The 23,242-nt window shown below is 52.4% G+C and overlaps 7 protein-coding genes across 7 annotated transcripts in view; 3 read left to right on the top strand and 4 right to left on the bottom strand.

Annotated features, from left to right (window-relative positions):
• GUITHDRAFT_133742 (hypothetical protein) overlaps nt 1-1,079 on the top strand; it is a gene marked incomplete at both ends in the record, with an annotated part of 2,305 nt that extends 1,226 nt beyond the window's left edge. The window contains 4 exons of the mRNA XM_005839644.1: nt 185-236; nt 258-491; nt 759-902; nt 984-1,079. Of these exons, the coding sequence (XP_005839701.1) occupies nt 185-236; nt 258-491; nt 759-902; nt 984-1,079 (526 nt within the window). The remainder of the gene's footprint in view (nt 1-184; nt 237-257; nt 492-758; nt 903-983) is intronic.
• Nucleotides 1,080-4,064: 2,985 nt separating this feature from the next.
• Nucleotides 4,065-4,656, bottom strand: GUITHDRAFT_133743 (hypothetical protein; the record flags this gene model as incomplete). Its single annotated transcript, XM_005839645.1, has 4 exons — nt 4,065-4,246; nt 4,315-4,363; nt 4,514-4,547; nt 4,598-4,656. The coding sequence occupies 4 exons, from the start codon at nt 4,654-4,656 to the stop codon at nt 4,065-4,067; spliced, it is 324 nt and encodes a 107-aa protein (XP_005839702.1).
• A 1,537-nt stretch (nt 4,657-6,193) lies between these two features.
• GUITHDRAFT_101875 (hypothetical protein) lies at nt 6,194-9,163 on the bottom strand (the record flags this gene model as incomplete). The annotated part of the gene is made up of 14 exons (XM_005839646.1): nt 6,194-6,262; nt 6,313-6,374; nt 6,492-6,540; nt 6,727-6,802; nt 6,983-7,059; nt 7,229-7,288; nt 7,497-7,635; nt 7,740-7,810; nt 7,923-8,060; nt 8,135-8,185; nt 8,241-8,310; nt 8,451-8,521; nt 8,627-8,718; nt 9,022-9,163. 14 exons carry the CDS (start codon nt 9,161-9,163, stop codon nt 6,194-6,196), a joined length of 1,167 nt encoding a protein of 388 aa, XP_005839703.1.
• A 2,374-nt stretch (nt 9,164-11,537) lies between these two features.
• Nucleotides 11,538-12,341, bottom strand: GUITHDRAFT_65065 (hypothetical protein; the record flags this gene model as incomplete). The annotated part of the gene is made up of 1 exon (XM_005839647.1): nt 11,538-12,341. The coding sequence occupies one exon, from the start codon at nt 12,339-12,341 to the stop codon at nt 11,538-11,540; it is 804 nt and encodes a 267-aa protein (XP_005839704.1).
• Nucleotides 12,342-13,886: 1,545 nt separating this feature from the next.
• Nucleotides 13,887-18,792, bottom strand: GUITHDRAFT_65038 (hypothetical protein; the record flags this gene model as incomplete). Its single annotated transcript, XM_005839648.1, has 5 exons — nt 13,887-14,111; nt 14,685-14,933; nt 15,492-15,674; nt 16,897-17,427; nt 18,427-18,792. Coding segments are annotated over 5 exons (1,554 nt in total), but the record flags the coding sequence as incomplete, so codon positions are not given.
• A 1,234-nt stretch (nt 18,793-20,026) lies between these two features.
• On the top strand, nt 20,027-22,095 carry GUITHDRAFT_101877 (hypothetical protein; the record flags this gene model as incomplete). Its single annotated transcript, XM_005839649.1, has 14 exons — nt 20,027-20,088; nt 20,141-20,177; nt 20,229-20,294; nt 20,348-20,434; nt 20,502-20,579; nt 20,632-20,863; nt 20,916-21,114; nt 21,162-21,229; nt 21,272-21,327; nt 21,438-21,479; nt 21,524-21,622; nt 21,674-21,739; nt 21,894-21,959; nt 22,006-22,095. The coding sequence occupies 14 exons, from the start codon at nt 20,027-20,029 to the stop codon at nt 22,093-22,095; spliced, it is 1,248 nt and encodes a 415-aa protein (XP_005839706.1).
• A 157-nt stretch (nt 22,096-22,252) lies between these two features.
• On the top strand, nt 22,253-23,241 carry GUITHDRAFT_101878 (hypothetical protein; the record flags this gene model as incomplete). The annotated part of the gene is made up of 6 exons (XM_005839650.1): nt 22,253-22,410; nt 22,530-22,606; nt 22,716-22,817; nt 22,951-23,018; nt 23,063-23,146; nt 23,197-23,241. 6 exons carry the CDS (start codon nt 22,253-22,255, stop codon nt 23,239-23,241), a joined length of 534 nt encoding a protein of 177 aa, XP_005839707.1.
• Nucleotide 23,242: the final 1 nt, after the last annotated feature.

The raw sequence follows: 23,242 nt of genomic DNA on the forward strand, positions 1-23,242 counted from the left end.
GGGGGGGGGAGGAGGAAGGATGAGGGAGGGGAAGGGGAGGCAGGACAGGGGAGGATAGAGTATGCGGGAAGGAATAGCACAATTGCTTACCATTTCGCTCACGTAGGAAGACCGGATGTCACAAGCAAGCAACGTATTCTGTTTGCTGAATCCAGTAATCGTCTGAGATTTCATCCGCTTTCAGCGTAAAAGTCCAAGGGCTCGGACATGCTCGCCTGCTCTGCCACGAACACAAGGTGACGCGATGTGAACTCCAGGAGGTCGTCTTTGTTCTGAGAAGATTTCTGTCCGCTTTTGGCCAGTCGTTTGCCTCCCAGCTTGCACAGGAGATGGAGCAAGAATGGATGAACAACAGGAACAACTTCATCAGGCAGTCATGCAGCCATCAGAAGACTTTCTCTTCCTTTCACCAACGAAACAACAAAGAGGACTGGATCCACTCCCAAGACCTCTGGTGGCAACTTCAAGAAGCGGCTCACTGGGATTTCGAGGTTGAAGCATCGTTGACCTTCCCTTCCTCCTCCTGCTTCTTTCATCCCTCTGCTCCTCCACATTCCCACCCCCTTCCTTGAACCTCCCTGCCTTTCTCTCACTCCTTGCTGCCCTTTGGTGTTCCTTCCCAACTTCTCCTGCTTCGTTCTTCCTTCTGCTCCTTCTCGCGCGCTCTCTCGTTCTCTTCCCCCTCCTCCTTCTCGATCCCCTTCATCCCTCTTTCTCACTCTCAATCTCCTCTGCCCCACTCACTGATGCTGGGGCAGGGAGCGATGAACGGCTGCTCCTTTTCTGAGCCGAACTCGATCACCAACTACGTGTGGATGCATCCCGAGAGCATGTGGAGACCCACGTGGGACGCGGGAAAGACGCAGGAGGAGGAGGAGGAGGAGGAGGAAGAGGAGGAGAAGGTGGTGGGGAGTGATGAAATCTTGTTTCAGGTCTCTAACTTTAAATTCGTGCTGTTAATTTACAATTTACACTCTTGGCAGGGAAGGCAATCGGACGAAAAGCTTCCTCTTTTGCTACATCCTCCTCCTCCCCCTTCTGCTGTGGTGCAAGAGGAGTGGGAATTGCCTTTGAGGTGACTTAAAGCTGCCGAGGAGGCGAGGTGGAGAAGGAAGACTTGACGAGGAAGAGGAAGAAGAGACAAGAGAGACAAGGGGAATGGGAAGAATAGAGGAGGAGGAATAGAGGAGGAAGAATAATGGAGGAGGAGGAGGAGGAGAAGGAGAAGGAGGAGGTGCGTGAATTCAAACGCCCTGACAGACCCTGAAGGAAATCATCAGATGAAAGGATAGACAGACAAGAGAGGTCTGCGAGGAGGGAAGAAGCGAAGGAAGGAGGGAGGAGGAGGAGGAGGAGGAGGAGGAGGAGGAGGAGGAGGAGAATGAAGAACAGGGGCACCAGGGAGTGAAACGAGAAATCTCATCTTCGCGCTGCAGAAACTGAATAAAACATTTCAGTCCTCTCCTTACATGCCATTTCATCCTCGTCGTTGACATCACCATCACCATCATCATCATCATCATCATCATCATCATAAGCAGTAGCAGCATCCTTTTCATCAGCATCAGCAAACTCATCCTCCTCATCATCATGGTTCAAACCTGCCAACTCCCGAAATGAACAAACAGAGTCTCTTTCTCCATGCATCTAGTTGGCGTTATGGCGAGGAGCCAGCGAGTCGGAGAAGATAAGAAGAGGGGAGGATACAAGAAGAGACGAGAGAGAGAGAGGAGGTCGAGGAGAGACGAGGGGGAGAGATGGAGGAGAATGGACCGGGTTTGCGAGCAAGGAGAGAAATCTTCGAGCCCATCGCTGCGTCAAAGTCATGCAAAGAATTATAGCGAAGGGGAGAGAAGAGGGCTAAAAGCAGAGCAGGAGGAGCAGGAGGAGCAGGAGGAGCAGGAGGAGCAGGAGCAGGAGCAGGAGCAGAGAGGAGGAGGAGGAGGAGCAGGAGCAGGAGCAGGAGCAGGAGCAGGAGCAGGAGCAGGAGCAGGAGCAGGAGCAGGAGCAGGAGCAGGAGCAGGAGCAGGAGGAGATGATGATGATGATGATGATGATGATGACCTCTTGATCTTCATCCGATCCAAGTCGGAGATGCACCAATCTCGCTTGTTGCCAACAAGATGCGGAAGACAAGGGCAGGAGAGGATGATGTTGTTGTGCTGACCTGACGCACACCAGGAGGCAGAAATGTCCACCTCCTCCACAGCAGACATGTCGAGGTCCTGTTTGCACCGATCAAGAAGACAAAAAGAAGGGCAGAGGAACGACAGGAGACAAGGGGGGGCGAGGGAAGACGATGGAGGGTAGCAGGAGAAGAGCAGAGCAGAGCAGAGCAGAGCAGAGCAGAGCAGAGCAGAGCAGAGCAGAGCAGGGGATGTGAGGAGCTGTTGGAGGAGGGAGAAGGAGGCGAGGGAATGCAGGCAGAGGCTAGCGGTAACCTGCTCCCCTATCGCATCCTTCCAGCATTGATCCTGCTTTGAGTCGACACGCGAACATTCGCCGCGGTAGTTGAGGAGACCCCGAGCAGCAAACACGGTGAGGATGGCATCCTGCTGCTGCTATGAGACGATGGAGACAAGGAGGAGCAGGAGCAGAAGCAAGGGCAGGAGCGGGAGTACGAGCAGGGGGAGGCAAGAGACAAGAGGTAGGAGCAGGAGCAGGAGATACAAGAGTTCAAGGGAAAGGTGGGTGAGAGGAAGGGTTCCTGGAGGGAGGTTTGGTCGGTAGAATGTCTTTCTTGCCAGGCATGATCGAGCAACTGGTCAATGAAGAGACTTTTCCTGCTGAAAGTCATGGAGGTCGCAGGGGCAAGGAAAATCACCGCATGATGACGAAATCTGCTATCAAGAAGCGAGGAGGATACTGTCGGCGAGATGTCAGGTGTATCTCTTGCGTGGAGATCGAGACGAGGAGGGGAGGAGTGAAATATACGAGATGGTGTTGATTTGCGCTGATCTGCAATCTTGAGAAGAACATTTACCGCAGATGTCGCCGCGATGAATTTCTTTGATTGCGGCCAACAGTCAGTGAAGGGGACACAAGTTCGACTGCCATGGAAAGAGAACAAGAGAATTAGCTGAGAAGAAGTGAGAAGACAAAGAGAAATCAAGAGAGCTAAGTAGTTAAAAACCATCATTCATCCATCAATCAAATATCAAGATCGTAACAATGACAGCCACAACAAGGTTGGAATAATTAGACAACCAAATTTGATGGAGACATCAACAATGGCAGCCATGTAGCAAGTAGGAGACGATAGAACAAAACGACATAGCAACGACAAGTAGGATGAAAGTTCTGTTCGTCTTGTTTGCTTACTCATGTCTACGAGGAGAAAAAGGTCCGTAACCATCCATGTCAGCCCAGACAACAGTCTCGTAATGGCTCAGAGCAACCTTCGAAATGCGATTATAAAGAAATTCTTGATGTTTGCTACAAGAATTCACTTTCATCGACGGAGGTTTCAGAAAGTAACCATTGCGACCGGGAAGCTACAAAATCGTCAACGAGGTCAAGATGATGGTGCTGATGATGTTGATGATGCTAAGAAGAATTGCGAAATTCACCATGTCGGTTGTAGCTATGGAGAAAAGAAAATCCATCTTCTCTCTACGAGCGAAACAAAACCTGCAAGTACAATGAGGGGCAAAAGCGGAAAAGATAGCCTTGAACTTGTTGAGAATGATTGGAATCAATTTCTTCACATTCCACTGAGACAACCCATGTAGATTCACACTGTTGATTGGACCGACACCTGATACTGAGCCTTACATGTGGTCTTGCAATAAACCAAGCAAACCTGAGAGGATTGCGGCTCTCTTTTGCTCACTGCCTTCACATTCAGTTGTGAAGTCCTTAGAACATTCCTTGACACCATCTCCAGCGACATCTACAACTCTGGCAAAATTGCGAGATCAATCTCAACAACCATCTGCAGTGAGAGAGGAAAATCTCCCTCACCGATATAGAAAACATCTCCTTGTAACCAACTGGTGAAGAGGTACAGGTGACGAACCCTACCAGGACGATCACGGTCAGACAAGAGCTTTCAAAGAGAACATTCACACATTCTCAGAGAAACCGACGAAAATGTCCTCAACACGGGTGTCGTCTCCTCTCAGGGAATAGAAGGCATTGCTTGTGTTCAACCACAGCAGGCATTTCCGCAATGGATATGACCAACCCCCCCATGTCAAGTTGTCCGTCGACTGGAACACCTCACTCCCATACATCTCATCCACTCCTGCAGACAAGTCAAATCTTCTCACCATCAACAAAGCACGACATGCAGAGTACAAAGACATGATCAACCTTGCGAGTACTCGCCCAAGAACGATTGCCCGTCTCTCCCCACAGTGAACTTGAAAAGATGCCTCAGGCGTGAAAGGAACACAGAGACATCCTCACAGGAGCTGGCTTCCACCCTTGATACTCTGGGAATGCATGGACATGTATCTCGATGCTCTTGTTTGCAAGCAATCAGTAAGTGAGAAACTCGGACTCCTCGCACCTTCATAGCTACTACTTCGTCTCCGTCAAAGATCCTGATCGCTCACTATTTACACGTGACGGTAAAGGACATACTTCTACGGACCTGTAGATCAATTCGTAGTCTCCTTCTTCCTTCTCGAAGATCATGTTTTTCAGCTCCATGGTATCCTGGCCTCCTCTAGGACTTCAATCGCATTGACGAAAACTGAACAAATCACCTTGCGCATCGATGTACATGTGATTTGCAGTCCATTCAAGATATCCGAAAGGATTCAACCTCGACGACATGGTCTATGCGTTCATCCTGTTATACTGGTCTGCATCAAACATCGCTGACCTCCCATCGAAGAATCCTTCCCGGACTTGGAACAAACAAGATACGAATGCTTGAAGTGGATCACTGGAACGAAGTGGAGAAAGAAAGGGACAAGTCAACCTCGTGGCGATGGTAGCCATGCTGTAAAGTTCCTGCCCGTCCCATGGCGCTAAGATCTGTATGATCGCCAGCATCACTCCCTCGCGCACTGCGACCGGTCGCAACGGGGAGGAAAAGAATGGAACGTGTAGGGGTTTGCACTCAAAGGAAGCAAGAGAGAAACGGCATGCAATTTCTGTCCTTCATGCCTTGTGTGTCTCTTCCTCCTGCTCACCTGCAGCTGAACCTCCTCCGCTCCTCCCATCGCCACCATCGCCACCATCGCTGTCACCAACAACCACCATGCCTCCATTCCTCACGACAATCCCCCCCGGTTTACTGTATTTTAGTAGGAGACTCTAGTACTATAAAACTTTTCCCCGAATTTTGAAAGAGCGTCAAAATGCAAGCAACGGGAGCAGGCGGAGATTTCTGGACAGGAGCAGGCGCGGGTAGAGCACATGGAAGGGGACGAAGGGTTGACGCAGGAGCGGGAGCAGAAGCGGGAGCAGGAGCGGGAGCGGGAGCAGGAGCGGGAGCGGGAGCAGGAGCGGGAGCAGGAGCAGGAGCAGGAGCAGGAGCAGGAGCAGGAGCAGGAGCAGGAGCAGGAGCAGGATGCAATGAGCTAACACAGAAAGTTATGAGCTCACAAACAGGGATGACGAACACAATTGAAGGAGCGATCACTCCAGCACAAGGGGGACGAGCAACAACGGCAGTTACAAGAGAGGCTGCAGTCGATGGCGGTGAATGGCGGGTAGTCGAGATCCCTGCTGGTCTTCCAACAGGAGGAGAAGGTGGAGGAGAAGGAGCTAGAGGAGAAGCTGTAAGAGCAAGAGCAGACGAAGAGGAGGGAGAAAGGGGAGGCGGAGCAACGGGATCAAGCACAGAAACGTTCGGCCCATCACATCCCGTGTTTGAAGTGATCGCTGTCATGAGCCCTCTTCCTCCTGACGTCCTGGACGGGAGGGGGAGGAGAAGTGACATGTGCGTCTTCATCGAGAGCCCCAGAACTATCCACGTCTTCCCGCATGACGGCTGCAAGGCGATGATGCAGTACGACAAGTCGGAGCAGGCGGCATACCACAAGGTGGATAGGAAAGTGAATATCAGGGGAGGAGGAATCTTTACGAGGTCGATAGTGGGTCGTTTGAAGGATGAAGGGAGGAAAAAGCGTGTCGAGAAGAGTCTTCATAGGGCCATTCATGGCGACTGAAGAGGCTCGTGGGCCGAGTTTACAAGCAACACATAAACAATAGAGTTCGACTTTGGACATGCGCTATGTTACAACTGCTCCCCCAGGTATCTCAGCGTTGCAGCGCAACCTCTGGTGATGATGGAGCTGAGAGGGGCCTGTACAAGTCAAGTGTCAAAGATGTCGGGCAGCTCGCGATCTCCGTCACCTTGAAGAAGTTGGCGGTGACGACCAGGTTCTTCAGTGATCCCTTGGGGGGAAGGAGTTTCCCTGCGAAGTCTTAATGGAGGAGGCGCGAGCGCGGAAGGAGAGGGGAAGGAGAGCAAAGGGAAAAAGGAGCAACGAGGAGGAAGGGAGGGAGGGAGGGAGGGAGGAGAAAAGGCCCACCGAGTTCAGCCGGGAGAACAGCAAGTTGATTGTGCGTTAAATGAAGTTCCTGCTCGATCGTCATTCATCACCTTGTGTTCCCTTATCCACTCCTCCTCCTCATCATCATCATCACCATCACCACCTCCACCACCACCACCACCCCTCATCTCTCTCCTCCTCATCATCATCGTTAACTCCTCATCCTCCTCAACATCGTCATCATCATCATTCTCGTCTTCGTCCTCATCATCACCTCCAGCTTCGTCAAGGCCCCCACGTCCGGCGGGACCGTATCGAGCATGTTGTAGGAGAGTTTGAGTCGCCGGAGACTGACGAAGCTGTCAGCAGCAAGACGAAGGAAAGAGAAGATAGGACGAGAGGGAAGGAGGCAGGCAGGAGGAGGGCGAAGAGAAGAGGGAGGAGAGAAGTGCGAGCGAAGAGAAGAGGGAGGAGAGAAGTGAAGAAGGGGAGGCAGAGGGCAGGGGAGAGGAGCAGGGAGTCGGGCCCACCTGGTGTTCTGTCCGATGGCACGGGGGAGGACGGAGATCTCGTTGTAGGAGAGCTCGAGTTCCTCAAGCTTTCCAAGCTGCGGGAAGGGGAGTGAGGAAGAGGAGGAAGAGAAGGAGGACAGAGAGAGGAGTGAGAGCGGGGAGGAGGATAGCAAGAGGGGTGAAGAGGAGGAGGAGGAGGAGGAGGAGGGGCAGGGAGAGGAGGTGGGAAGCGGAGGAAGAGATTGGGAGGGGAGGCAAGATCACCCGAGCGAGAGCAGGAGGGAGTCCTGCGATCTGATTCTGATTCATGCGGAGATCCCGCAACTGTTGCGGAGAATGAGAAAATTGACCGGAAAGGACAGCGAGAGAGGGTGGAAAAGGAGTAGGGGAGAAGATAAGTCGAAGTGAAGGAGACTGTGAGGAGGAGCGGGAGCAGGAGCGGCAGCATCAGGAGCAGGAGCAGGAGCAGGAGCAGGAGCAGGAGCAGGGGAAGGATGGTGTATCCAGAAATTGAAGTGTTGCAGGGTTTTACCTCAGTTATGACACAAAGACAAGCTGGAATTTCTCTGAAATTGTTTCCATCGAGATTGACAAACCGAAGCGACTGAAACGAGGGTGAGAAAGAGCCATCACACAACATCATCAACAGCAACAGCAATTCCTCCTTATTGCTGAAGGAAGAGTGTAAGGAGGAGTGTAAAAGGGAGGAGGAGGAGGAGGAGGAGCAGCAGCAGCAGCAGCAATTATCAACAATCGTCATCGCAATGTTCCACACCTGAATGATCGAGACTGTATCCGGAAGCTCTGAGAGGTGGTTGAAAGGAACATGAAGCCTTTCAAGATTTTCTGAAGAATTGTTCGTCAGACAGTAATCAGCATCATAAAATCTCCCAGAACAATCTCAACAATCATCAGATGTCTCAACTCTACAAGTTGTAACCTACTGCTCTCATCTCACCATCTCGCAGATCTTCGAGTGGATTGAGAGCATCCGGTTGTAACCCGCCATGAGCTCCACCAGGGTTGTGAGATCGCAGACTTCGACAGGCTGCAAAAGAAACTTCAACAAGCACATCTTGACAACACCAACATTGCTCTGCAAGCAAACAAGACACCAAGACAAGAAGACAACTTCTTGACGCAACGACATCGATCGCTCTCAAGTCTCACCATCTCTGTAAGGATGTTGTCGAGCAGGTTGAGCCTCTTCAATGACGCATACTGCTCCAGCTGTCACGCTCATCGTCGTCTCTCCTCTCCTCCTCCTCCTCCTCACCTGCCCTTCCTTGGTATTCATCACAAGCTCTGGCGGCCAATCCTCCAACCCTAGACTGCTGAGATCCAGCCTGCCAGGGGATAAGAGAAGAGCAGAGCAGTGAAGAGAGAATACAAGGGAAGAGCAAAGAATATAAGAGAACAGGAAACAAGACAACACAATACAGTGCAATGCAAGAGGGACGAGAAGAGGCTAGCTAAGGCGGATCACCTTCCCCCTCCTCTGGCTTCTCGAAGTCTTCCCAGCCATTCCTTGACGATACTAACGCCCTTCGAAAGGATCTGGAACATCTTCAACAACGTAGAAATGCTGAACCCTCCTCCTGCTCCTCCTGCTCCTCCTGCTCCTCCTCCCCTTCTTTTCATCTTTCTGCTCAGATGGTTCACCTGCTTCGGCGGCGAGAGGAGGATGACGTCATCCAAGTCGAGCATCTGCAGGGACGCGCAGTCTGCGAGGCCGAAAGGAAGAGACTGCAAGCCTGCAGGGCAACAGAATCAGAAGACAGGTCAGAGTGAAGGAGAGGAGGGGAGCAGGGGGGAGGAGGGGAGGGCAGGAGAGAGGAAAGAGGAGGGGAGAAAGGAGAGGAAAGAGGAGAGAAGGGGAGAGGAGAGGAGAGGAGGGGAGGAGAGGGATAGGAGAGGAGAGGAGAGGAGAGGAGAGGAGAGGAGAGGAGAGGAGAGGAGAGGAGAGGAGGGAGGAGAGGAGAGGAGGGGAGGAGAGGGATAGGAGAGGAGAGGAGAGGAGTGGAGTGGAGGGATAGGAAAGGAGAGGAGAGGAAGACCGGTTTTGTCAAGACGCAGGACTCGGAGAGCTCGGAGGTTGCCGATCCAGTCAGGGAGTTGGTGGATGGGGTTGGAGCCAAGTCGGAGCTCCTCGAGATGTGCCATTCGCCCGATATGAGGAGGAACAGCACGCAAGTTCATTCCTGCGATAGAGAGAGATGAGGAGGAAGATGAAAGTAGATGGATGAGAAGAGAGATGATGAAAAGAGAGAAGATATGAAGAAGATTGTCAAAGTGTGAAGAAGATTATCATGAGAGAAGGGGTATTGACCAACGAGAAGATGTCATTGGATGTGAACTCATGTTAGAAAACGTCTTTGGTCATGTGAGAAACGAGAAGGCAGATGGTACACGTGATGAACGAGGAAGAAGGAAGGAAAAGAGTTCAGTAGGAGAAATTACCTGAAAGATCAAGACATTTCGTCTTGAGGGTTGCATGACATATCTCGAGGTATCGCAAGAGAGCAGTTGATCCTTCATTCAAGATCTTTGTTCGAAGAACTCAGTCTGGACGCTGTCGAACAAGTTTCATTGTTTCACCTCTGATGGTAGTTGAGAGAGTTCATACTCATCATAGAGAAAGACCTGAACAAACAAGCAGGTCAACAGATCGATTCACAAACAATGGTGTTCTCACTTTAAGGGAGGAAGACAACAACCCCAGGCCAGAAGGCAAGACTGAGATCATGTTGCCGCGAACATCAAGAGATTTCAAGTTTGTAAGCTTCTCCATGTTGTCAGGTGTGCAAACATGGCCTGCAAGGAAAATTTCTCCACTCAGTACATCGTTCGCAGATTCAGACCAAGATATTTGTGTATGGCATGTTTACACGAGATTTGTTGAGAATGAGTTTCACCTGGGAGTGCGGTGAGATTATTGTTCGATACATCTAATACTGCAAGCTGATACAGATCACAAACTTCATCTGCAATGGCCTGATCGTACTGTCAGACACAGACACGGCCTGATGTTTAAGACCTGCAACCCGTTGTCCGAGAAATGGAGCTCCCTGACGTTTTCAAGCTTTCGGATATCCGAATCCAACACCAGGATGTTGTTCTCTGAAAAGTCGAGCCATGTGATTGTCGTCAGAGTGCAAACTGACGATGGGACGTTGACGAATTTGTTTGCTCGCAGATTCAGACATGTAAGGTTCGTCTGCGCACATGTTGAGAAAATACGAACTGTGACAGACAGGAGTTGTACCAGGTAGACGAAGGTGAAGGGAAGGGAGGACAAGAGGTTGGAAGGGAGGAGAAGGGATGTAAGGTTTGTCAAGAGCCGGATGCTCTCAGGTAAAGATGTCAACTTGTTGCTTCCCAGCCGAAGATCCCTTGTAAAGCTCAAATCCCGGAGATTCGGCAGCTGACAATGTTTCAGAGAAGGTGAGCAAAGCATTATAGGAGAGGAGAGGAGAGGAGAGGAGAGGAGAGGAGAGGAGAGGAGAGGAGAGGGACAAATTGAAAGGAAGCGGAGGAGGAGGAGGAGGCAAACACGGAGACGGAGGAGAAAAACAACAAGGAGGAGAACAAGGAGCAGGAGGAGCAGGAGGAGCAGCATAGCGTACCTCTTGCATCAAGTTGTCGCTCAAGTCCATGGTGTGCATTGATGGGCCCGCAAGCTGCTGAATGGCAAGAGGGAGGGCAGACATGTAGCAACTCTTCATGTCGAGGATCCCAGTCTGCGCCAGAAAATGTCAGATGGCATGATTGATATCATGAGGAGGAGGAAGAGGAGGATTGTATTGTGATGACGATGATGATGATGATGATGATGATGATGATGATGAAGAAGAAGAAGAAGAAGAAGAAGAAGAAGTATTGATAGTGGTGAGAAGGTTATCCGACTCACTCTCTTGCCGTGATATTGGGCCCCGAGGTACTTCAACACAACGTGACAGCCTATGAAGTATATGACCATCTTTGCGTGTCTTGGTTCAACATTCAACCTTTCTCGCGGACCTCGATCGGAGGATCTTCAAGATTGTTGAGAGACAACTTGAGCTCTTCTAGCGGACACAGGCAGAGCTCCAGAGGAAGCTGAAGAGTAAGAGATGATCAGCAAGGAGTGAAGCGAGATGTGAGGAGATGGGAGAAGAAGAGGAGCAGAGGAAAATAAAGGGGAGTAGGAGAAGAGGAAGAGGTAGAAGTGGCTGTGGTGTGGGAGGAGGAGGAAAAGGAGAATACTCTGCGCAACAAGTTGGACTCGACGTCAAGATGCTTCAGTCTATGGAGCAAACTGATCTGAAAGATGAAGGTTTCAAAACAAAGCATGAAAGAATGAAGAAACAAAATGAGAAGCATTCTCTTACCTCAGGAGGAAGTTCTGAGATGTCGTTTCGACAGACAGACAAATGATTAATATAACTCATCCGTAGCACGTACGCCGGGATCTGAAGGTAACAATCAATAAGCTCAAACGGGTTCAAAACTTGAAACAGCAGCAAAACACGCATACGCAAGGAATAGAGTGATGGTGGGCAACAAAACATCCCGAATCAGTCAGCAAGTGATTTTAACAAGAAGAAACCTGCAAGAGATGAAACCCTTCCAAGATTAGCTTGTTTGTCTTGCCGTCCCATATCCCTGGTACATCCTCCATTCCAGGAGGAGGAGAGGCGAGAAAGAGCTGCTTGAGGTACCGCAGCATGACTCCTGCTCCAGCACTCTCGATCTCCTGGGGGATCGAACCGAACGGGTTGTCATGGAACTCAAAGTTGTTGAGCTTCTCGCACATGCCCAACCCGGTCGGCAGCATGTTGAGTTTGTTGTTTGAAATGTCAAGGACTGTCAGGTGCGTCAGGTTCCAGAACGTCTCCGGAAGCTTCTCCAAGAGATTCGAGCCGAGGTTGAGGAAAGTGATACTGTACATGTTCCCAAACAGGTCAGGAAGAGTGACCAAGTTGTTGTTCTCGAGATTGAGACGCTGGAGGAGGTGGAGTTGGCCTATGTTCGGGGAGACTTGTTCCAACTTGTTGTGGCTGATCCTCAGGTCTAGGAGGGTTGTGATCCTGCAGATTGAAGGAGAGATCTCTGTGAAGTTGTTCTCAACGAGGTTGATGTACTCAAGGTTGCGCAGGTCGCTGAGGGTTGACGGGATGTCGGAAAGCTGGTTGAACGGCAGATGCAACTTACGTAGGTCTACCAGCTTGTCGATGTTGGGGTGAATCCCTTTGAGACGGTTATGGGCGATGAGGAGGTTTTGTAACGCCGGGTGGTTGCCGATGCTCTTGTCGAGGCTCTCGATCAGGTTGTCACCCACGTCGATAGTTGTGAGCTCGGGGTATAGCTGGGCCTCGATCGGGAACTTGGTCAGCATCATGCTCGTCAGCTGGAGCTTGCACGTCTGCATGCCTTGGTATAACCTTCGAAGATAGTCCATGATCGACCCGAAGCCTTTGTCGCAGATCTCGGGAGGAGGAGAGCGGATGGGGTTGCCGTCGAGCTGGAGGGAGGTCATGCTGGATATGTTGGAGACCTCAGGAGGAATGGCGACTAGCTTGTTGCCAGTGAGATCAAAAGTTTGCAATGATGACAACTCCCCTACGGTCTCGGCAATGAACTCCAGCTGGTTTTGAGCTGCAGAGAAGACTTGCAGGCTGGCAAGAGAGCTGATCCACGGCTTGATCTCACGAAGCTCGTTCTGATCCACGTGCAGGACCTTGAGGGAGCCAAGGTTGCTGATCGTGCCAGGAAGGTCTCTCAAGAAGTTCGATGACAAGTGCAGCTCAACAAGAGACGTGAAGGTGATTCCTATCATGGGATCGAGATCTTTCAGCCTGTTCTGCGTTGCAGAGAGGACCTGAAGGCTGTCGAGGGTGAGAGCCTGAGGGTCGAAGAGGTCTGGATCACTGAAGAACATGTCGAACCCGTCGAGGAGCAGCTCGCCCGATCGCTGCGACTTGTCGAGGTTGAGGAGATACTTCAACATCCTCTTCGTGCCGAGATTGACGACGGAGATCGGAGGGCTGCGGAGAGGACACATGCTGACGTCACACTGCTCGAGCGACTCCAGCAGGCCCAGAGCTGAAGGGAGGAACTCGAGGCTGCGATTCTCGTCGAGGGAGAGGAGCTTCAGGCTTGTCAGGCGTGATATGGCGCTGTCGATCTCCCGCAGCTCGTTATGAGCCACCCGAAGAGTTTCCAAGGAGTAGAGGAAGAAGATGCACTCGGGGATGTCAGCGAGCTGATTGTGGTCGAGGTTGACAAGGGTCAAGTTTGACAAGGACGTCAACGAGATGTCAAGAGTCTGCAGACAGTTGTGGTGTAGCAGGAGCGACTTCAGGGATGACTGTCTCAGGATGTAGTCCGGGAGTTTTGGGTCTTGGAGGCCTGACTCAGATATGTCGCAGATATCGTGCTGCTGCAGGTCAAAAATCCTCCTGAGGTAGTTGAGGAAATTCTTGACGCCTTTCTTCACGACCTCCACCGGAGGGACCGTGAGGGGGTTGCCCTTCACGCGCACGTCATGGAGGGAGAGGACGGCACCGAGCTCAGGAGGCAGCTCTCGGATGTTGTTGTCCTCGATGTTGAGGAGAGAGAGCTTCTCGAAGGCAGAGACGGAGCTCGGGAGGGAGAGGAGACTGTTCTTCCTCAGCGACAGGGAGACGAGATTGCGGAGGAGGCCCAAGTCAGGCGGAAGCTCCTTCAGCTCGTTCTCGTCCATGTGAAGATCTTTCAGGCTGGTCATGCACAAAAGGGACCTTGGGATCTCAGTGATCTTGTTGGCAGACAGGTCGAGGCTCGTGATGTCGGGCTTCTCCAGCACAACCTTTGGGATGCTGAGCAGGTGCATCTTCTTGAGATCGATCACGTGGGTCCGATCTGCGTTGAGAATGTTGGACAGGAACCGGACGACGAGCTGGGCTCCTGCTGAGCAGACCTCCATCGGGGGGGTCACCATCTCGTTCCCGCTGACGTCAAAGTGCGTCAAGTTCTTGAGGTGGCCGAAGGTGAGGGGGAGGAAGGTAAGTCGGTTGTTGGTCGCAGAGAACTGTTCAAGGTTGACCAGCCGGCTGAGCTCGTCAGGCAGCTGCTCGAGGGAGTTGTTGTCGAGGTTCAACGACTTGATCATGGTGAGTTGACAGTGCTTGACAGGAAACTTGACGAGAGAAAGATCGCTGAGGTCCAGAGACAACTTGACCTTAGCCTGGTGGACTGCAGAGAGGTACTGAAAGATCTTGTTGCGCCCTTGGGAGTTGATCTCATAGGGAGGGTCTTCGAGAGGGTTCATGGTGATGTCCAACTCCTGCAGATGGGTGAAGCGGAGGAGGATCGGGTGGAGCTCTTTCAGCAGGTTGTCGCAAAGGTTCAGACGAACTAGGGGAATGTGCGGGTGCAGCCACTCTTCTATCCTCTTCACCCTGTTGTGAGAAAGAGAGAGGATCGTCAGGTTGGTCAAGTTCGACACGCTGCGAGGGATTGAGGCCAGCTCGTTGTAGTCCAGATGCATCTCTGTGAGCAGGGTGAGCTGTCCGATCCCAACGAACAACTTCTGAAGATGGTTGTTGCTCAAAGACAGGGATGTCAGCCCTGTCATGAAGGCGACTTCAACTGGCATCCTCTTCAGCTCGAGGTTGCGGAGATCCAAACTTTGCGTCTTCCTCCCATCCTGCATCCTCTTTAGGTACTCGAGGATGGAGCTCGTCCCTCTGTCCAGGACCTCCACGGGAGGAGATCGGAGCTCGTTGCCCGCAAACAGCAGCTCCCGGATGGTGTACAACGAGCCCAGCTCCAGGGGAAGGAACAGAAGATTGTTGCGTTCAAGGTTCAAGATCTCCACTCCCACAAGCTGCTCAATCTCCGGAGGAAGAGACTCGAGATGATTGTCGCTGAGATCGAGCACCGTCAGCGATTCCATGTTGACAATCTCCAGCGGAAAGTTGTTGAGCTCCATGTTGGAGAGGTCCAGCTTCCTTGTTTGCAGAGACTCCTCGAAGCGACTGAGGTACCTCAGGATGGAGCTGGTGCCCGGACGAAGAACTTCAGGAGGCGGAGAGACGAGAGGGTTGTTGTCGACGACCAGCTTGCTCAAAGTCGGGATCTTGGAAAGGGAATAGGGAAGGCTGGGAAAGAGGTTGTTTGACAGAGAGAGGGTTGAGAGACTTGTGCATTTGTCGATCCCCGCGTATAAGACTTCAAGCTTGTTGCCGTGCAGGTAAAGCTCTCGGATGTTGACGAGCTTCGCCATGTAGGGGGGAAGAGCTGAGAGAAGATTGTCTGAGAGGTTGAGGACCTGCCCGAGATTCAACAGCTGAAAAAGAGGAAGAGGAAGAGGAAATGGAGAAGAGCGAAGAAGAGAGAAGAAAGAAGACAAACAAGAGGATGAAGAAGAGGGAAGAAGAAAAGAGAAAAAGAGGAAGAGAAAAGCGGAAAAGAGGGAAGAAGAAAAGAGGAAGAGGAAGAGAAAAGAGGAATAGAGGAATAGAGGAAGAGGATAGTTCAGGAGCGAGGGTTGTGCGCTGCTCACTTTCATCTGCCGCATGTTTCCGATCGTAGAAGGAAGTTCAGCAATCATGTTCCCGCTGAGATCAAGAAACTCCAGCCGCTGCCAAGCCCCCATCACCGCGCTCATCCTGCTCAGCTTGTTCTTGCTCAGGTCCAGCTTGGTCATGGCGGTCAGCGCGCCCATGCTTGAGGGGAGAGTTTCCAGCTGGTTGCCCGCCAGGCAGACGCTAATCAGCCTCCCCTGCTGGGGAACAGGGCGGGTAGGGGTGGAGACCAGCTCGGGGGGGAAGGAGAAGAGTTTGAACGCAGGAAGAGTGAGGTGGAAGGTCGAGAGCGCCAGGTTGACCTGCTGCAAGTAGCGGATGATCGTGCTGCAGCCCTGCTGGAGGATCTCGACCGAAGGCTCTTCCATATTCTTTTCGTCAAAGTTGAGGACCGTGAGGAGGGAAAGAGCGCCTATGCTAGGATGCAAGCTCGTGATGGGGTTGCTCCTCAGCTGAAGGGTCTGCAGACTGGTGCAGCTGGAAATCTGCTGGGGAAAAACAGAGACGAAGTTCCTTTCGAAGGACAGAGATTGGAGGTTGGTCAACGAGCCCAGCTGATCTGGAAGCACCTCGATCTCGTTCTCGTCGAGGTTGAGGTGGTGGAGGGTGTCAGCGAGCTGAAAAATGTCGGCCGGTACCTCAACGATCTTGTTGTGGGATATCGACACACCTGTATGACAGGTGAGGGGCTGCTGGGGTCATCCAGAGCTAGTCAAGCTGGTCAAACTCACCTGTCAGGGCCTCGGAGCGCAGGCACTGGAAGTGAGAGTGGAACCTGAAGACGTCTGCTGGGAACTTCTCAAGTTTGAGGCCCTCGAGCTTCAGGTACCTGCTGGAGGAAGCATAGCCGAACTGCCGTAGATAGTTGAGGATGATACTCTTTCCCTGCTCGACAATCTCCTGGGGAGGAGTAGACCAAGTCTGCTCGTTGCCGGACAAGTCGATGTCCTGCAGGGATGTGCATATCCCCAAGGTGAGAGGGATTTCCGACAAGTGGTTGTCGTTGAGGTACAGCTTGCAGAGGGCTGGAAGCACGCCGCTCTCAGGCGGTATGATTCTGAGCCGGTTCCTCTGCAGGGAGAGAAAGGTCAGGGAGCTGAGAACCATCATCTCTGCTGGAAGCGACTCGATCTCGTTGTCGTCGAGGACGAGGGAGTGTAGCTTCGGGATTGTCAGCGTCTCAGCCGGGAAGTAGCGGATGTGACAGCTGGACATCTCGAGGCCGTGAGAGAGGGCGGAGTGATACATCTTGTGGAAGTACATGATCACTCCGTCGTTGCCCTGCGAAAGAACATCATCCTGCGGACTCTTCAGCGGGTTGCCCTCGTAGTTGAGGTTGCGTAGCTTGGTGAGGTTCCCAAGGGAGAGGGGGAGGATGGAGACTTGGTTGGAGTTGAAGGAGAGGTCCTCCAGGTTTGTCAGGAGCTCCAGCTCGAGAGGAAGTTGTGAGATGAGATTGTGGCTGCAACGAAGTCGGACGAGCGTTTGACATCTCCCGATCTCCTGTGGAATTTTCTGCAGCCTGTTGAAGCTGAGCCGCATCTCTTCGATGCTGTGGAGGTTCCCGATGGAGGAAGGGATCCAGCCGATCTTGTTCTTCGTTACTGACAGCTCCTTGAGGTTCTTGAGCTTCCCGATCGCCTCCGGGAGAACATGCAGACTGTTGCTGTCAAAGTTGACCTTAGTGAGAGATGTCAAGGTACAGAGCTGATCGGGGAGCGACGTTAGCCGGTTCTGAACAGCCGATATCGTTCGAAGCTTCGAGAGCTTCCCGATGAAAGTGGGAATCTCGTCGATGAGAGTGTTGTCTAGCCTGAGCACTCGGAGCTGGTTCAGAGTCTGAATGATGTCCGACAACGCCATGAGCGGGTTGTGGGAGAGATGAAGCTCGTGGAGGTCTCGTAGCACGGTGATCTGTTCAGGCAGGACCTGGATGGAGTTGTACTGCAGCTGCAGCACCTTCAGCTTCTTCAGCTGGCAGATTTCCATCGGGAAAGTTTGAAACTTGTACCCTGGCAGCTCGAGCTTGTCCACTGTCCCCTCCACGTTTGAGAACTTGGAGCAGTACACGCACGCAGCCTTTGCTCCTTTCCTCAACACCTCCACAGGAGGCTGATAGAAATTCTCCACGTCGATCTCCAGCTTCTCCAACGATGTCCAGTAGGCGATAGTCATTGGAAGACGAGAGATCTTGTCGTTGCTCTTGATATTCAGCCGTTTCAACTTGATCCAGGCGCTGATCCACAAGTCAGCAAAGAAGGGCCCTTCTAGACGGTTGTCACTCAGGTTGACATCGGTCAACGACGTGCAGTTCTCCAGGGCTCTAGGGAGGCGCACGATGTCGTTGGACTGAAGTTGGAGGTTTTGCAAGCTGTCCAGCCTGCTGAATTCTTCAGGTAGATTTCGGATCCTGTTGGCGGAGAGGTCCAACAGCGTCAGCCCTTCAATGTCCATGATTGCCAGGTCGACGGAAGGGACGTCAATCTCGCTGAAGTGAACCGATTTGGACGTTCTTGCCTCAAGAAGCACAGCAAGGTACGCAGTGATACTCTTGGAGCCAAGTTGCACAATCTGAGGAGGCGGGGATTCCACGTCGGTACCCTCGAGGATGATTTCAGTCAGATTCCTCAACGATCCTGTCTCAGGGCTGAACCTCTTCAGGCTCACGCAGTTGCTGACATCCAACTGAGTCAGGGAGCGCATGTACCGGATGGACGCGCTCAAAGCCGCCATCCTGTTGCCCGCAAGGTTCAAGACAGTCACTGACGTCATGTTGGTGATCTCAAGGGGGAGAGTGGAGGCTGTGATCCCCATGCTGCTCAGGTCGATCATGTTGGTCTCCTCGATCCAACTCATCCTCCTCCGATACTCTCTCAGGTACAGGAAGACGCTCTGCACCCCCTGCCGAACAACCTCCATGGGAGGGACGGAGAGAGTGTCCTGTAGTCCGTCAGCGTCGATATCCTTCAGGTTTTCACATTCCTGCAGCTCAGCAGGGAATGATCGCAGAGGGTTGCGAGCAACCACCAGGATCTTCAGTTGCGTCAACTTTCCCATGGACTTTGGCAGGGCTATCAGCTGATTATCTTGAACCCACAATGTTTGTAGGGACTCACACAGTCCAAGTTCTTCTGGAAGCCAGGTCAACCTATTACCGAAGATTCGCAGCTGCGCCAAGTTCTTGAGATCGCCAACAGAAGTCGGAAGCACTTCGATCTTGTTGTTGTGTGCAAACAGAGTTTTCAGGTAATCCAACTCGAATATCTTGTCAGGGATCATTCCAAGGCTCAAATCCCCAATGTCAAGCTTCTTTGTGCCCGATGCTGCTTGAACACGCTTCAAGATCTCCTTGGCTGAAGTTTTTGAGTTCTTCGGAACCACCTGGTGTGCCCTCCAGTAATATTCTTCTGGGTCTTCTATCTCTCCAGTATCCTGAACCACCGCAATGGGGTTGGAGGTAGGCTGGGCGGACTCGGGCCGCGTCTCCGACCCTTGAGACTGATCTTCCTCGAAGTCCTTCTCATCAAACTCAACGGGGCTCTCCTGCACCATCTCCTGCACCATCTCCTGCACCATCTCCTGCTCACTCGATGGGCTCTTTGCTTCCCGAGGCTCATCGTCATGCTCCACCGGACTGGTCGCGTTTGACCCTGCCCCATTCTTGGGATGAATCTGCGGGAGTTGTGAAGATTTGCTGGCGGAAGAGGAGGGCCTGCTGTTGGACTTCAAAGATTTTTCTGAAGGCGCTGATGAAATGGGAGGAAGGGTCGCCGACATTTGCCTCCGATGTCCAGCAACGTTGATCTCAGGATCACTTTTGCGATCCTCCAGACATTGTTCGCTTCACACCTCCAATGGAAGGCGGTTCATATGACGGCAAAGGTGTCTACAACATGAAACATCCTGTTACCTTCTGCTTTCTTCTTCGATCTACACCTCCTTCGCCATCACCACCAACTACAACACCTTCCTCCATTCTCACTGGCGCGCTCATCCTGCCATCGTTCATCAACGGATTGACCGGTATGAGAGGGGATGAGGGTGGCCGGGCCCTGGCCGGGCGGGGGGCCGGCGACTCAGAGACAGCGATCCCGGGAGTCCGACTCGGACTCGCGGGCCCAGTGATCAGTCCGGCCGGTCACGGCCCTTCCGGGGCCCGGCCCGGGCCCGAGGCGGGCCACTGTACCGTGATTGTGACCCTGAAAGTTCACTGATTGTACTGATCTTTAACTTAACTTTGAGTAAAGAGTCTCACGGATTGGATTCCACCACACTGCTGAGCGCCCTCGTGGCCGCGGCCGGGATGGGGCCGGGCTGCCGGGCGCCCGGCCGTACCGCCGTGCCAGTCACGGTGGCGTACCGTACGGTGGGCTGCCGGACCAGCGGCGCCGGGCCGCCGGACGGACTCCCCGAGGCTCAGTGGCGCGGCGCGGCCGGACATGGCGGCAGCATGGCGGCCGGACTGCCGCCCGGGGCAGGTCGGGGGATGTGGGGTCTTTGTTGAGAGTAGGCCATGCAGGCGTGGGGGCGGCTGGTGTCGCTCAACGGAAGATGGTCGGACGTTGAGCTGTCGCGGTGAGAGAGGATGTGAGAGAAGAGAGATGTGACTGTGAGCCTCGGCATGCAGGAACAAGATGAAATTCGGTAGGAACTCTGCATGCCAGGTGCCCGCCGAATCATAAAAGAAGGAGTTCTGACAAGGTGGTGCTGAGAAGGTCAAGTATGATGATATGAGGATCTCCAACTTGCACTTCTCCATTGAGAAGAGCAGTGAAACAGATGTAAGGGAGAGAGAAAAAGATGCACATGGCACATGGATATGACTCTGTCCTAGGAGAAAGCTGTCGTGTGGGATTACAGCACGAACGGTTTGTTTGTGAATGGAAATCTTATTGGTAGGGGGAACAAGCAAATGATAGTGGTATGCATGACTTGTGTTCAAGATAGTATGCTGACGCACTTGTGTGGGTTGGTTTTTCTCCTCAAAGGATGGCGACATGCTGTCCTTGATTGTTGTGCCTGTAAGAAGGTCGGACGGGACGTACCATCACAGCGATTCATCGCTGGTGAGAGGAAAACAGCTCTTGTCACTCGATATGATTGAAATTTCTTGCTCAGAACTTCATCGCATACAAATTTCATTTTGTGAGCGATGAAGATGAGACCGTCGATATTGCTGAAGTGGAGGAGCAACCCGTAGCAAAAGTTCGATACCGAGGAGTGAGATGTGATGAGGAGGAAGAGCTGGTGAAAGAAGGAGGAGAAAAGAAGACGATGAATCATGAAGGCATGAAACAAAACTCACAAAGTCTCAATGAAGAAGTTCCTGCTCTTGCCTCCAACAATATAGGTGAGTCCAGCGCTGCATAGCACGCCTAGAATGACGTGAGCTTCATTTACAGTTCATACCCAACCAAACGAGCAAACAAGTTCATCGAACAATCATTTTCACTCCGGAATGAAGGAGGAGAAGAGGATGGAGACGACGTCATCCAGTTCTCGAACAGAACAACAAGTAGCAGTCAAAGTTGAGAACCAAACGAAGGACGAGGTGGAGGATGAAAATCCACCGAGTGCAAAGAGGCAGTGCATATCACCAAGGTGGAAGGAATCTTGCATCTGAATGAGTTTGTTGACATGGCTTTCAGTGATGCATCGAACCCTCGCAAGAGCCTTGACTGGAGTCAGAATGAGGAGAACGCGGGGAGCTTGCAAGGTCCAGAAGTCCTGTTCTTGTTATGAGGCTGACCTGCAGCAGAGTTCGAGGCTCGATACGAGAAGACGAATGAGATAGGAGAAGGCGCGTACGCGAAGGTGACGGAGAGAGAGACAGAGGAGACAGATGAGACAGAGAGCGGGACAAGGCGGGGACTAACGAGGGATGAGAGACAAGGATGCGAAGTAAGAGACATTTCGTTTGACAGGTCTATGTGGCGGTGAGGAAGGATACAGAGCAGAAAGTTGCTGTAAGCGAGATTGTTTGCTATTCTTTCGGTGACTCGTAGTCCAGGTCAAGATCCTTCACCTTGCAAAGTTGAAAATCAATGGCATCCGAGATTCGCAGGTCCAAGACGAAATAAACATTCAGATGAAACTATCTCATCCCAACGTCAGAATCTGTTGAGTCCGGGAGCGATTGGTTCTGATCTCTTTGTCTCAGATTGTGAGGATGCTAGAATACTACTTCGATGCGGCAACCAAACGTTTCTTGCTCGTGATGGAACATGTATACTTTCTCTGATTCCTATTCCTTTGCCTCGTCCCTTCCCTTCCCTTCCCTTCCCTTCCCTTCCCTTCCTTCCTTTCCTTTCCTTTCCTTTGCCTTGCCTTTCCTTTCCCTTCCCTTCCCTCGCTCGGAGTGACAAGATGATGTTGACCAGGTTGCCGGAGGAGATCTCTTCGAGTATCTCATCTCAAAACCTGACGAATGCATCTCGGAGGAACTGGTGACGCGATAGCGCAACATCGTCCAAGTCATAGACTCGATTGCAGGCGAGGAAATGGTTCAAGCAGCTGCTTGATGGTGTAGAATATTGTCACTCCATGGAGGTGAGCAGGAGTGTAGAGGTCGGGGAGAAGTGATGATCGTGCAAGCAAGAGAGGGGAGGAGGGGGAGGGGGACGGGGAGAGGGAGAGGGAGAGGGAGAGAGAGGAGGCAAGAGGCAAGAGGAGGAGGCAAGAGGGAAGAAGACGGAGGCAGGATGAAGAGGAGGGAAGGGACAGAGAGTTCAACTGACTGATGGTTGAGGTTGTGCATCGAGACCTGAAGCCGGAGAACATCCTCCTTACCGACAACTCGGCGGATTGTATCCTCAAGGTCTCTCGCCCTCCCTCCGCTCCTTCTGAACTTCAGCAGATCTCCGACTTTGGACTAGCAAAGGCGCTAGCGAAAGGCAGGTGAGGACGGGAAGAGGAAGAAGCAATAAGGAGGAGGCGATCGAGAGGGGGAAGGAGGCGAGGAGTCATAGAGAGGAGGAAGAAACGAAGATTTCTTGGTTTCCTCACTTGTCGACCAGAGAATGCAGAACGAATTGCGGAACTCCAAAGTACATGGCACCTGAAGTCTTCGCTGTTGGGCGAGGTAGTGCTGAGGGTTGAGGAAGAGGAGAAGGGGGGCGGGGGAGATGGAGAAGGGGGAAGGGAAGGGAGGAGGAGGAGGAGGAGGAGGAGGAGGAGGAGGAGAGTCTGATGAATGAGTGAAGGGCTGAAGAAGTACGGGAAGGAGGCTGACTTATGGGGTCTTGGAGTGATTCTCTACGTCATGCTAACGTGCAGCATGCCGTTTGGAGGAGAAGACGACGAAGGTGCGAGGCCAGTACCTCCTCCCTGTTGCTGCTCTGCTGCTGCTGCTGCTGCTCGTCTGCCTACCTGCTTGCCACCTTGTCATGCTCCTTGTCGCCTCCTCCCCTCCCAACCCTCACGCGGACGGGCTTGAAGATCTCGAGGAGGAGATGATCCAGATCGCTCACGGCAAGAAGATGTACGCGGATCTCTTCAACTGCGACGTGAGCATGTCGGTACCTGCAGCTGGAGGGTGACGGTCTGGCAGGCGTGGGAGACCAAGTCAAAGGAAGTCAAGAACATGATATCTCAGCTGCTCGAGCCTGACATGCAGAAGCGTCTCACTGTCGAGGTTCGGCTGCCGCTGCTCCTTCCCCTCCCCACTCACCCTTTGTGCCTCAGGCGGCTCGCAAGCACAGATGGATGAGGGAGGAGGAGAAGGGGTAGG

This window comes from Guillardia theta (genome assembly GCF_000315625.1).
Source record: "Guillardia theta CCMP2712 unplaced genomic scaffold GUITHscaffold_8, whole genome shotgun sequence".
Classification (NCBI taxonomy): Eukaryota; class Cryptophyceae; order Pyrenomonadales; family Geminigeraceae; genus Guillardia; species Guillardia theta.